This window comes from Trachurus japonicus, chromosome 14, assembly GCF_045865225.1.
Source record: "Trachurus japonicus isolate A0001 chromosome 14, Traja_1.0".
Classification (NCBI taxonomy): Eukaryota; Metazoa; Chordata; class Actinopteri; order Carangiformes; family Carangidae; genus Trachurus; species Trachurus japonicus.
Genome location: NC_140920.1, coordinates 9825039 through 9838787, shown reverse-complemented (window position 1 = coordinate 9838787; position 13749 = coordinate 9825039). Strand labels below are relative to the sequence as shown.

Here is a 13749-nt window from a genome sequence, read left to right as displayed (position 1 = left end):
AAAACTATTGATACTTATCAGTAGGTGACGTCACGGTGTGTTCCACCTGGCCGCCGCCATGCTGGGTACCGAACACTGAGTTAACCTCTATTCAGCTCAGTGCAGCCACGTCCTCTCTGACTAGAAGACTGCTGCCTGATGTAGTTTGGATATGGATATTTCTCATTTTGATGGCCTTGCCTTGAAAGCACACACCTCCAGCACCTTTCTGCTGAGACGAGCTTTGACAGCGCGGTGCGCCGCTCTCTCTCCCGTTAAAACTTAATCTAGCTCACCCAGCGGACCTCTCTCTCTCTCTCCTCGTCTGTCGTCAATAAATTATCGGAATACGACATTCAATAGTGCCATGTAATAAAAAAAGGTTTATCCACTATTTTTGTGAGATTTGATGTCACAGCCCATAGACTGCCTTTGGAAGTCGGTACCCAAGATGGCGCTGTGACCGGCTGCGAACGCTGTGTGACGTCACGTGATATCTATCAATAGGGATTATGGCAATAGAGCTCCGGGAGCTGACGTCACGCTGACGTCACGCAGCCCCGAAACTGACAGCGACGCCATTTTGGCAGGAATCAGCAGATTTTCGTAGAGTAGATACAGGGGAGAGCCTGGTGCGGAACGAGAGTAACAAAGCGATTTTCTCCGAGCTCATACAAGTTTCACATGTATAACTTTGTCAGCATGAAGTATGACCTAACAGAACTGCTAAACATATTGAGGATACGTCTTGCTTTGACCGAGTTACGTTCAAGAACCAGCCGTTTTCAGTGACAGAAAAACTCACTCCGGCGTAATTTTTTTCGATCGATCAGCTGTGTTTACCGTTTCAGGTGTCATAGTTATGATGGTTAGACCATAGACTGTGGGTTAGACGGATAAATTAGTCCTCTAACACACCCTAAAGCTTGACATGTCAGGGTTTTTCAGTATAGAAGCAACTAGGTTTAAGTGAGGGGAGTCACTGTGGGGAGTAACAGCTGTCATTTCATCCCTCTGCACATTGACAATGAACCTGCCTGTCACTCTGTCGGTACCGCGATCACACTGTGTGTTACAGGATTAATTAAAATACACAACGTAACGTAAACAATGTGACTGTATATGTAGATAGTGCGGGAGGACAGACGTGGATCGGTGGACCAGGAGAACAGCTGCATAACATTAGGCAGTAAAATGGAAGGTTTTAAGCCGTCTGTTCACATGATCTCACTTTAATTCCAACACATTGGACTTAATATATATAAAAACTAAATAGATTAAATATTACCGACCCTTATAATGCCCCGGGGTGCTTTTCAAAAGTATCTCCGGCCGCCGGCGGACGTCCCAGACGTGCCGTATGCGGACACAGCTAAGTTAGGCTACCTGATCAACTTTGCATCGCGCTGCTCTAAAAGCATACAGAAGCCTGGAGGGTTACACATGGACGCAGTCTGGCTTTGTGATGAACGTCCAGCTGTGGAATCTACCAGCAGAAACCTGCTGTATCCTCACTAGAAGGGTAAGTGTCGTATCATCCCAGTTAATGCAGTGTAGCATGGCTAACGTTAGCTCGTAGCTGTCCGGGGTGCTGTCGGGGTGCCGACCGGGAGCTCTCCCCGGTGCTGATCAGCCCGCGGCGGATGCGGCGGTGCGCTGCGACCGGCTCTGGGTCAGCTTGGAAAGGCTGGAGGCGAAGGAGACTCACAGCTTATATGTGTTTGCCTCTTTCTTTTCTTTTTGTCACCGTCTTTCCTGCTTGTGTCATTTTGTGGAGCACAAAGAGCATAAAGCCGGCTCGTGTATGCTTGTAGAGTAGTTGATCAGGTAGCTGTGTCCAGATACTGCAGATCTAGGACGTCTTGTTCGGCAAAAATATTTTTGAAAAGCACCCCGGGGGCATTATAAGGGTCGGTAATATTTAATCCATTTAGTTTTTTTTATATTAAGTCCAATGTGTTGGAATTAAAGTGAGATCATGTGAACTCAGACGGCTTCGGCGCTTACAGTCAATGCTTCGGAGCTGGCCAGTTTCCTGCCAAAATGGCCGCTCGAACGCTGGAGGTCACGTGGGGTCCGGAGCTCTATGGGCCAATTTGCCAAAATGTTGAACTATCCCTTTAAATTTGCAAGTTGTCAAAATGCATTTATTCCAGAACTATAAACAATTGTCCTTTTTGGCTCATGAATACGCTACCTTTCTCCTGTCCTCCATGGAGTCCTCCTCGTCGATTTTGTCGTACCACTTCTCAAACATCCCGTCCATACACTCATCCATCCACTCCTGGTTCTTCTTATAGTCTGCAATTTCATCTTCCTCTGTCCATTGACTGAATATGAATTTAGACCACAGAAAGAATCCCGTCATTAGCCTTGGTAATATCATCAAAAGGAAAATCTATGCATTTCTACTGTGATGTGCCTTATCTTCTGGTGGGTCTGACATTACCTGATGGCAATGTCGTGAACACTGATGTTCTCCTGGGACATGCTGAGCAGGAGGTCAGGAAGCTTAATATTCAGGAAGAGAGGAAGGTCATGTACCTCCCAGCTCATGTCTAGCAGATGCAACAAGCAGGTCTGCACACATGACAGGGCCGGTAGCAGGGCTCTGGAGAACAGTGATGACGGTCAGGTTACACCACGCACCCATGTAGAATTATGGTAATCACTGCTACAATAGCTTTTTGATTTCTAGTTATGAGTGAGCATGGTGGGTTGCAAGGATAAGTGCTTACTTCTCAGTGAGACTGGTGAAGCCTTGTACCGCCTCCACAAGCATGAGAACCAAGTGATGGTAGGAACGCCTCACCTCCGCTCCAAGCTTCTGCCCACTGTCTGACAACTGAGAGAAATAACTGAAAGAGAGACAAAGCAAATGAAAATCTTGAGTGAAATATGACTGCACATGTTTATGTCGGCGCACATTCATCTCCTCCTATACCAGGTAAAAGTCACTGTTATTGCACTTGAATTGAAGACGTTTTCTACACATGTACCTGGTGAAGTCTTTCTGGCAGGCCAGCAGCTCCTGTAAGAACAGGATGCAGGGGGCTTGGAAGAGATGTGGCTTTCCCAGGGAACGCAAACATTGCTGAACCATCTCCAGGACCTTGCACACACTCAAAGCCTGAGCTTTGTTCAGTGACAAGGTTTGCAAAATACTACAGGAAGAAGAATCAGATTAGTTAACCCTGTCATTACTCACATATTTATAGGAAAAAAAATGCAAAATAGAAGAACAGAGATCCCTAACCTTGCTGTTGTAAGAGCCTGGTCCTTTATAAAGTTAAGGATGTGTTTGAGGATTGGGTAGCGATCCTTGACCGAGGGGGCCATGCGAGGCTCTTCTATGGATCGACAGGACAGGAGCCGTAGGCGTGCCCGACTGAACGGGGGCTTACGAGGGAAGGCAGAGGGTGAGGCCGGCTCTCCTGATTGAGACGAGATGCTCTCTGTGGAGTCTCTATGGACCCTCCTGCTGGCCCCACAAGCAGATGAGCTCTGGGCTTGAGCACCGGTGGACTGGCTCTGTCCTGCCCGGGCGTCACTGGGCTCCTCGGCCCCTGGAGTCTGAGGTACCTGAGAGGGGCTGGCCTGGAAGTCCCCTTCTGAGATCGAACTTGAGCGGAAGAGTAGAGCACTGCTGCCCTCTGCAGCTTTGAGAGAGTCACTGTCTTGGCTTGTTACTCCACAAGGAGCAAATCTGAACAGCAAGAGGCTCTTCTCGATACACATCTCAGCTAAAGAGACACAACATAACAAAAATCAGCAAAATAATATTCAGAATATGACAGTGCTGGTGAGAACAAGGTGTGATTAGGCTTTGCATTCACTCCTCACCAAGTGTCTCCATAGTAACCTCATCAGGACCCCCATCCTTCTCATAGGGAATATTCATTTTGCCAACAAGGTATCTCTGCTTCATCTCCAGCTGAAAGGAAGAAAAGACATCATCAGCACAATAGTCAAGTGACATCAACAAAAATAGATTCAGTAGAAGATAAAGCAGACAGATATCACTCACCATCCATGTTCTGATGCTGTCTGCGTGCGAGTACACTTGCACAAACTCTTCACTCAGACAGGATTTGCAGTCCTGATTAACTACTCATTCACAGCAGAGGGGAGAAATAAAGAGATTGAGTCAACCATGCATAATTAAAGACAGCAATAAACAGAACAGCTTTCACACATTGACCACTGTTTAAAGCCAAGTATTTACCGTAGGTCTTCAGGGCATGGCTGAGGGCTGGTGTGTGGTACACCATGGCTGCCCAAATGGCATTCACAGCTTGGTCTGTCTTTGACCCAGCAGCGATCTCATTCCTCATCGTCTGTTTTCTGCAGGACTGCATCAGTTTCTTCATCAGCTCTGTTCTACTGTCCGTCAGTTCCTGTGAGGGGTTCCAGCGGGCAAAGTCCTCCAGGAAGCCCATTAACTCATCAAGGGACCATGTATTTGTCTACCACACAGAGAAACGTTATAGTAGCAGAACAGTATTAACCAGCTGAGCTCATTAAGCAGTGCAATAATGTAATTCTTCGGAAAGGTAAGTGAATCAGCATACCTGGTCTGTGGGTGTTTTTGTTGGATTTGTCTCCCTGGCTTCACACAACCCATGTCGCAGGATGGGTTTCCACAGAGGAGAAGACTGAACATGGGACATTTTCCCTGGTGGAAGCTCTTTTACCGTGCGTGTCTCTGGAATACACAGTAACCCACAAATCTCAGCATTTTAATCTGAGGTCTAAAGATGCAGGTGGTGAAATTATAATCCTGAAGAAATCTGAAGTTAATTCATGTTAAATATAGTAAACAACATCGGTTCCTGTAAGGCACAAGATCGCAAATGTTCAGACAACAGTCTAACTCATTCCCAGTCATTCCCAAACTTCATACAGACAACACACTATAGGACATGTGCCTTTGTTTGATAAAGTTTATGGAGAACAGTTTTACCGTGAGGGGATTTCAGTGCCAGAGTTCGAGATGCAAGGCGACCCATCAGTCGAGCCACCAGCAGCTGCAAGTCCGACATCCAAGAAATGGTGATATCTGGCAGGCCCATGGCCGTCACAGTGAACTTATAACCCCACTCATTGTTGCTGCTATCAGAGTGGAAGAGGAACTGGAGCTGAGGGCCAGCGTCAAATGTCACTTTCTGAGGGAGAAAAGACAAACATTAAATGTGTGTAAATTAAACAACAAATGGTTTCACATAGAGATAGTTCAGTGGTTTCTACTTGTATCCTACCTTTGGCCATTTCTCTGTTCCAACCTTCATATCATAACGAACTTTACCGCCTCTAGAATCTGTGAATTCTAGATAGTCATATCTGTGAATATAAAGAATATAGAGGTTGGGTAAGTAATAAATCCTCACTACAGGCAAATAAATGAGAATAATTGATTCAATTAATCAGCATTTATAATTTAACAATAACTCACCTTTTCTCTGTCTCACAGCGTTCGTCAAACTCAACCTCAAAGGAGGTAGCACCGGGACAGGCAAAGATGCTTGTTTCATGGCGGCTGTTCTCATAGTTGTGAGGGGACTCCAGGTTCCACGTCCTCAGCACCACCGGCTGCTGCGGCTGGTGCCAGCTCTCCTGATCCACCTAACAGTGACATGGTGTGCAATTATTTTTGATATTTGTGCAAGAAAGCAACAAAGAACATGGTTCCTACACATTTGACATTTCATAATTCCATACTTGTTGTGACATTTGAGTAATTAGATGTGTATCATGTAAATAAATTATGGAATTAATTGTTTGCTGTCATTATTCTGAATTTGTATGCCATTATGTCACCAAATAATTTCCAGGAGATTATAGCTAGGTAAAATAGCGCATACAAAATAATTTTCCCAAATAACTTCAGATAAGACAAAACTCAAAAAAGTATTAAGATAAATATATTTCCATACAATAGTTTCCATTTTCCATACTTTTCCAGACCTGGAAATGTATAAAATCAAATTCTATACTTTTCATAATTGCATAGGAACCCTGAAAGTACATTCACTCAACTACTTTATATAATGTTAATGTATGTATTGTGTATGTGTGTATTTTTGACAGCCATAAGAAAAAATACATTAAATATCATTTTAGCCACTGTCTGAAAGGGATAGTTCAACATTTTGGAAAATTGGCCCATTGCCACAATACCTATAGTTTTAGGAGTAGGTTTATTAACTTTAATTGTCGGTGCAAGCTATTTTTAGAACGGCAGAGCAGAGCTGCGAGCTGCTCAGAGCTACGCTACGGAGGCTAATGGGATTTCTTGGTTTCCCTCATCAAATACACAATCATATACTTCATTCATCTACGCTACTATGGTTCAGGAGGAATATTACATATTTAACCACACTATGTCTATCTGACTGCTACAATTTATTGATCTCACTGGTCAAATACAGTGCAAATATAAGCAATCAACAGTGTATTTTGAACAATACAGATTTACTTCCATGGCTTCTACTTTTGCAGTAAGGGTATATATTTTAGCTTAGTAAAAAGTTCTCAGTAGTTATACCACCACTGGTTACTATATAACCCTCCACACCCTGAATACCAGTCTGCACTCATACTTATACAGACTTATTGTATCGACTGTGTACACTGGGGTGTGTTGAAGTAAACCCAGACTGACCTTTGAAAATATGTCTCCAGTGTCAGTGGATAGGCTTTTGAGTAGCTCAACCAGAGAGGAGAAGCTCTTCAGCAACACACTGTGAGGGATATCCAGAGAGCACAGCTCCAGGAGGAAAATCATCTGCCAGAACCAAATCAAAATGTCATTCAGTAGGGTCAACTCCATAACTGGGCAAGAAGGAAATTCACAATCACAAGACATGAGGGTATTACCAGTTGTCTGAAGACTGTGGCGAGGATGGAGCTGCCTAGTTTGTCTGTGATCACAGCACTAGTGTGTCTCTCAAGCAGGGAACCAAGGATGGTCTTGATGCTTCCCAAGAACTGATCCACATCTATTGAGAGAGCAGGTAGAGATTAACCATTTTTTTCATGAATTCTCCTCCATTGATTGTATGTTATAAAGCAGATCAACTCAAATCTATTGGATCACACTGGACTGATTATGAGGCTGAGTGCTTGTTATACTGTCCACTGATAAATACAGATTCTAACCCTGAAAAACAGGGAGCTGTAAGCACATCAACAATGCAATACTGTCACAGTATCTCACATTTTAGTAGGATGTCTCTAGCCAGCTCCATAGCAACAGCTGTGGAAGCGCCTCCTTTGAGCTGCAGGTAACACCAGGAGAGCAGACTACCCTGCAGTGCCCAGAACAAGGACAGCAGCACCGTCCTGCTGGCGCCACTACTCTCATCCACCATCATGACTTCACACTGAGAGATGGGAGACACGTCGAACAAGAAGGAACATTAGAAAAGTAGAGAGAAACATGGAGATGTCACGTCAAGACACGAGGAGACGGAGCGAGCTGGTGATGAATGGTAAATAACGGGATGAACCAGTGAAACCGTCTCACCTCTCTCGTTGCCACTAGCAGCAGTGTCTCCATCACTGACAGTATGGGGCTGATGTCAAAGTCTGCAGGAGCTCCTTTAGGTGGGAGCAGGAGAAGGCCGCTTGGATCCTGGTCACTGCAAAGAGAAAACACAGATATTAGTGATCCATGATGATGGTGTGTGTTAGAATATGATGATGTGAGCATATGTCTGCAGTAAACATACCTGAAGTAATTACAAAGTGATTCAAATGTCACCTTTACCGACTCCGGCTGATCCTCTTCTGTGATATTCTTCTGTAAAAAGAAATATTATCACATCGTCATCATTATTCATTATTTTTTCAAGTAAAGAATAACAACCTTCCAGTTTGTGTTCTTCAGTTATTTAAATTAAGAAAAGGAAGGATTATTGATTTTCGAAATGTGTAAAGTGAGAAAATACAACCACCCCAAAGAAGAATGTGCATGCTGATTAAGCCTCTAAAGTGAGAAAATACAAATGTGTTTCAGTCTTGGGAGTTAAAATGTGGAATAAGCTCAGTGATGAGTTGAAGACATGTAGTTCTTTGTTGAGTTTTAAGAAAGCCTTGAAATGTAAAATAATGAAAAATTATAAAATACAGTAATGATTACTTTCATACTGTTGATATTCTAGGTAATCTAATTTCATAGAGTGTAAAGGATAGGCAAATATAAGCCTTGGGCTTCAGCCTATTCCCTTTTCGATCACTGTATGATTTTGTGTGTGTGTGTGTGTGTGTGTGTATTGCAATTGTGTATAATATGTTCTGGCTAAATTGTTCACGCAAAATGGTTGATTTTGATATTGGTGTTGTGTGACTGAAATAAACAATTTCATTCATTCATTCATATTGCGGCTTTGTTGTTGTTGTTATCATTTTTATGCACTCACCATCATGTGGAAGAGTTTGTCCCGTCTGACGTGTTTATCAGGGAAGAAAATGGCAGCTCCATTAAGAATGGCCTTCACTGCTTCCTTGTGTAAAGCTTTTTCCACTAATGTTTCCCCCGCTGGGCCATCCACAACTAAAACACAAACATCAGAAAATGTTACTTCTGAGAAATCAGTCGTGAGAGTTGCTATTGTGTAATGAATTGCTGACAGGTTCTTACTGTGGCAGAGGTGAGTGTAGACTTCCATCACAGCCTTAACTGTGTCATTCGGGGGCTCTACACTGCTGGATGTGGATGGACAAGCTGCTGCTGCTGCTGCTGCTGCCGCTGCTCCCTGATCTGACCCTTTACTCTCCACTGCGCCCTTGGACTCCAGGGGGTTGGGCAGCATGGGGAAACAGTTCTGCATCAACTGGAGCAGCAGAACTCTGCTCTTCAACACCTCCTCTCCCTCACTGAGACAAAGACACAAGATTGATTACAGATGACATCTTAATAATATGTCTGGATTTTGGATCACTCCAAATTTTAATTATTGCTTTGATGAGCGTATGGACAGAGAGTACAATCACAATCACTCACATCTCCCTGAGTTTACTGTAGAAGTTCCAGAAGAGGTTGAGGTTGAGACCACCAAAGTCCAGAAGATACTTCTGCTTGAAATGAGAGGAATCCTGCAGAAACAGACAGTCAACGGTCTGACAGTGTTCAACAATAAAACACAGGACACATCCATCAGGCTGTCAGAGACATGAAGAACTCATTCCCCTAGCTCTGTACATGTGAGGGAAATGTATGCAATGTCTGCTAGTGGTGATGGTCACAAGTGAGCAGACTAATCTATCATTAATAAACTGATGCATGTGCAGAACGTAAAAGAAATGAGACCAAACGCATAAAGCTGTAAGTTAGTTAGCAAATGAAATATTCTACTTCAGTACCATAGTGAGGACTCTTTGTAGAGTCTCCATATCCGGCCACTAGTATGTTAAGTGCTTATATTTCTCATGGACTGTTTTCTTCCTGTCAGAAAGTGGATGCATCAACGTGTTCTTTGTTATACTTGTTGTTTCTTAATGTGAGCTCATTCTAAAGAGGAGAATGATGATGGTAGATATTTCCCACTAGTCTTCTGGTCTACTGTCTGCTCTATGGTGCCATGAAATGATTCCCCCAAAATATAATATGACTGCACATAAAACTATCACTAAGTATAAAAGCCTTCAATATTTTCAGCAATAGAACTGTGGCATTTACTGTTAATCATACTAACTTAATGTATGCTACTAATTTTAATGATTTAAATGCACATACTGCACAATCCTTAAAGGGATAGTTCAACATTTTGGCAAATTGGCCCATTGCCATAATCGCTATAGTCATAGCAGTAGGTTCATTACCTTTAATTGTAGGTGTAAGCTATTTTCAGTACGGCGGAGCGCAGCAGCTGGCTGCTCAGAGCTACGCTATGGAGGCTAACGGAATTTCTTGGTTTCCCTCATTAAACTCATCAAATTCAACATCCCAAAACTCCACAGCGCTTTTGTAGACAAGTTGTGACCTGCACAACCACCACGCTATGAGATAATGACGGAACGATACGAAACGGAGCCGTTTTCGAGGTAAATACAGGGTAAATACGGAGACTGCTTGCTGAAAAACTGTCCCTGAACGCAACGCGCATCAGCGGTTTTGTATGAATTTACCTCGAAAACGGCTCCGTTTCGTATCGTTCCGTCATTATCTCATAGCGTGGTGGTTGTGCAGCTCACAACTTGTCTACAAAAGCGCTGTGGAGTTTTGGGATGTTGAATTTGATGAGTTTAATGAGGGAAACCAAGAAATTCCGTTAGCCTCCATAGCGTAGCTCTGAGCAGCCAGCTGCTGCGCTCCGCCGTACTGAAAATAGCTTACACCTACAATTAAAGGTAATGAACCTACTGCTATGACTATAGCGATTATGGCAATGGGCCAATTTGCCAAAATGTTGAACTATCCCTTTAAGCAGAGATCAGTAGTTACCATGTCTCGCGTAAGCTGCTGAATGAAGAACAGAGTCTTGTTCAGTAGGCAGAGTCCATTCACAACATCACGGTCCACCCTGTCTCCCTCTGGGCTGAGGTCGTCCAGGTCTCCCAGCCTCTCTGCCCCAGGGCACATGTAGCCACTGAAACTGATGGACTGGACACCGAGACGCTCAGCAGAGTCCTGCCTGGTGCAGATGAACTTCACCATCAGGAACTGGGGAGACAAGGAAACAGAGGGTTCCTACTTGAGACGAATGCTTTGAAAACTGTTCCCAAGTATATGCTTTCATTATTTTATTTTTTTCTCAAAGGGTTAGACAATTTCCTAAGGCATTTCCTGAAAGATTAGAAAACATCACTCACATATTTCATGCCTTTGTGATGATGGCATGACTGTGGATGTGTGACTCAAAAGGAAACTGCACTGCTTGTGTTTATTGTGATGGCATAACATGCCACCCAGTGCCACAACGTGCCTCGCTGATAAGATATACAGTCTCATGTTTTGGATACACACATAATATCTGCAGTAGGATCAGTTTATGGGTGGTGTTATTTTTTGACAGCCATAAGAAAAAATACATTAAAAATCATTTTAGCCACTGTCTGAAAGGGATAGTTCAACATTTTGGAAAATTGGCCCATTGCCATAATACCTATAGTTTTAGGAGTAGGTTTATTAACTTTAATTGTCGGTGCAAGCTATTTTTAGAACGGCAGAGCAGAGCTGCGAGCTGCTCAGAGCTACGCTACGGAGGCTAATGGGATTTCTTGGTTTCCCTCATCAAACTCATCAAATACACAATCCAACAACTCCAAAATGTTCTCCTGGACAAGTTGTGACCTGCACATTCACCACGCTATGAGATAATAATGGAACATTACGAGACAGAGTTGTTTTCAAGGTAAATTCATGCAAAACCGCTGATGCATATTCGCGTTGGTGGCCGTTTTTTGGCAAGCAGTCTCTGCATTTACCTCTAAAACAACTCTGTCTCGTAACGTTCTGTTATTATCTCATAGCGTGGTGAATGTGCAGGTCACAACTTGTCCACCAGAGCGTTTTGGAGTTGTTGGATTGTGTATTTGATGAGTTTGATGAGGGAAACCAAGAAATCCCATGAGCCTCTGTAGCGTAGCTCTGAGCAGCTCGCGGCTCTGCTCCGCCGTTCTAAAAATAGCTTGCACCGACAATTACAGGTAACGAACCTACTGCTATGACTATAGGGATTATGGCAATGGCCCAATTTGCCAAAATGTTGAACTATCCTTTTAACTTTCGGGTGATGACTAACTGTTTGAGGTGTGAGATACAAAAAACTAATGAATGAATTGAATAATGGGGTTCAGATGATTGAAGAGGACTAAGTAAACCTGTGTCTTAGTTTTCTCTGGATGCAGTGAGTACCTTTGCAACTCGACACTGCTGCAGCTTGATCTCCACATCGTTCCAGTCCTCCTCGAGCTCAAACCAGCCAATGGGCTCGTCCTCACACTGTGCTGGAATCTTCACACTGCAGGTCAGGTGACAGAGTGGTGTGTCAGCCATTCACATAAACCACTAAGGCAAACAGCCACACTGCTGAGGGATATCCACAACACAGGGAAATAAACTGTCTACTGCACTGTTATTACACTGGAGGGTTCACTGAAGTGCTCCAGTGTCCCTCGTCATATATTTAGCCACATGTATTCCTCAGTACTTGTTTGCTCATCCCATTTGCCACCTGTTATTCAAGGTTTTTTTTGAGATGTGATGGTTATACACACAGTTACTTAATGATCCTCCTTACTTGTCTTGTACAAACTCTTTGTAGTCCTTGTAGTCCCACGTGTCATACTTCTTGAACCTCTTAAAATGTTTCTCTGCATCAAACGGATCTTCTTCCTTGTAAGCAAACACCAAGCCGCATTTGGCCCCAATGGCTCCTTTCCGCACCTTATCACACAACACCAGGGACCAAAGGTTATGTACAGTATTCCTATATCATTGTCAGAGTTATCACTGATTCTATAATGTCAGATGGAGCCTCACTTTGATTTTCATCTGAGTGACCTGGAAATTGCTCTGGTCTTCTGTCGACAGGATCACACTGGCTTTCCTCCTGCCGCTCTCGGTGAGAAAACCTGAGGAGGGACAGACATCCAGTTGTACTTGGGGGAATTTTCAAGCTATACTTACAGTAAAGGATGAATTGTCATGGCTCTCAGCGTACCGTCTCCGGTGGCAGATTCTGTGAGCATGTTTTCTGGCCCAGATTTCTCCTCTTTACTCTTGACATCACAGGCCTGGAGGTGAAGCTGGAGGGGCTTCCCTGCAATTCAACATCAGTCATCATCATTATGCTTACTTTCCATAACAACATTAATAATCATTTGATCGTTTTCCATACCGATATAATTTCACTCCTACACTGAAAGGCTATGAACACCACACTGAAGTGCTGCTTTGTAACAGAATTAGCAGTTTACTAATGCATCAGCACTTTCTCTCCCAGGTCTATGGTTTCAAATGTCCTCATGTGAGTGAGAGTAAAGTAGGGTTGGTCTTGGTCACGTTACCATTGCGATAGAGTAGTCGCAGCCTCACGGCGGCCATAGACATGATGAGAGAGGAGGCCCTGTACTCGGTCTCTAAATGATCGCTGATGCAGGACAGGGCCTGGAGCACTTTCGCCACACTGCCTCTGGCCAAAGCGAAGGCCAGGAGGGTGAGTTCTGCATCGGGACTCACACAGCAGCTACACAGGAGCAGTGAAACAAACATACGTTAGTTTTGGGCTGCATGTGGACATATTACATAATCATTTGTGTTTCAGATTGCCAAAACATCTAAAAGGGCAGGTTTACTTTTTTTTCTTCCAAATAAATCTATATACGTATTTATATATTAATACAATGCTTACTTGCCCAGTAAAATATTGGACTAATTATCATTAATGGCAAAAAATTATATTTCCATTAATACCCAATGAATAATACATAACCTATTCCTGTGTCTGCCTGTGTAAAAACGTGTAAAAGTCTAATAATAGTAATAAATACAATATTATTATTTAATATCTACAAAATGATGGTTACATTTGGTCCAAATAATGTGTAAACAAACACTACACTTCAACAATTTGACTATTTGATTTGTTAGTAGAAATATATTTCTTGCGTGAAAGTTTCATGTTAAATGCATTACAGCTAAAAAATTTAATAGAGCTCATAACAACATGACTGATGAGATCAGTTCAGTGATGTTGTTGCTGCTGTCGATGACAGACCCTGAACACCACAAAGGGATTTACAGTATATCAGATGGAATGCCAACAG

General features: G+C 43.2%; 1 protein-coding gene across 1 annotated transcript in view; it reads right to left on the bottom strand.

The window, feature by feature from the left end:
* zzef1 (zinc finger, ZZ-type with EF hand domain 1) overlaps positions 1 to 13749 on the bottom strand; it is a 33764-nt gene that overhangs the window by 16324 nt on the left and 3691 nt on the right. The window contains exons 8-33 of the mRNA XM_085797362.1: positions 12991 to 13169; positions 12645 to 12743; positions 12464 to 12555; positions 12222 to 12367; positions 11837 to 11942; positions 10424 to 10642; positions 8984 to 9075; positions 8621 to 8856; positions 8400 to 8533; positions 7710 to 7780; positions 7505 to 7619; positions 7196 to 7361; positions 6856 to 6977; positions 6641 to 6763; positions 5432 to 5601; positions 5238 to 5319; positions 4943 to 5144; positions 4551 to 4684; positions 4205 to 4445; positions 4007 to 4086; positions 3823 to 3913; positions 3236 to 3722; positions 2979 to 3143; positions 2718 to 2837; positions 2429 to 2590; positions 2177 to 2309 (exon numbers count right to left, since the gene is read on the bottom strand). Of these exons, the coding sequence (XP_085653488.1) occupies positions 2177 to 2309; positions 2429 to 2590; positions 2718 to 2837; positions 2979 to 3143; positions 3236 to 3722; positions 3823 to 3913; positions 4007 to 4086; positions 4205 to 4445; positions 4551 to 4684; positions 4943 to 5144; positions 5238 to 5319; positions 5432 to 5601; positions 6641 to 6763; positions 6856 to 6977; positions 7196 to 7361; positions 7505 to 7619; positions 7710 to 7780; positions 8400 to 8533; positions 8621 to 8856; positions 8984 to 9075; positions 10424 to 10642; positions 11837 to 11942; positions 12222 to 12367; positions 12464 to 12555; positions 12645 to 12743; positions 12991 to 13169 (3967 nt within the window). The remainder of the gene's footprint in view (positions 1 to 2176; positions 2310 to 2428; positions 2591 to 2717; positions 2838 to 2978; positions 3144 to 3235; positions 3723 to 3822; positions 3914 to 4006; positions 4087 to 4204; positions 4446 to 4550; positions 4685 to 4942; positions 5145 to 5237; positions 5320 to 5431; positions 5602 to 6640; positions 6764 to 6855; positions 6978 to 7195; positions 7362 to 7504; positions 7620 to 7709; positions 7781 to 8399; positions 8534 to 8620; positions 8857 to 8983; positions 9076 to 10423; positions 10643 to 11836; positions 11943 to 12221; positions 12368 to 12463; positions 12556 to 12644; positions 12744 to 12990; positions 13170 to 13749) is intronic.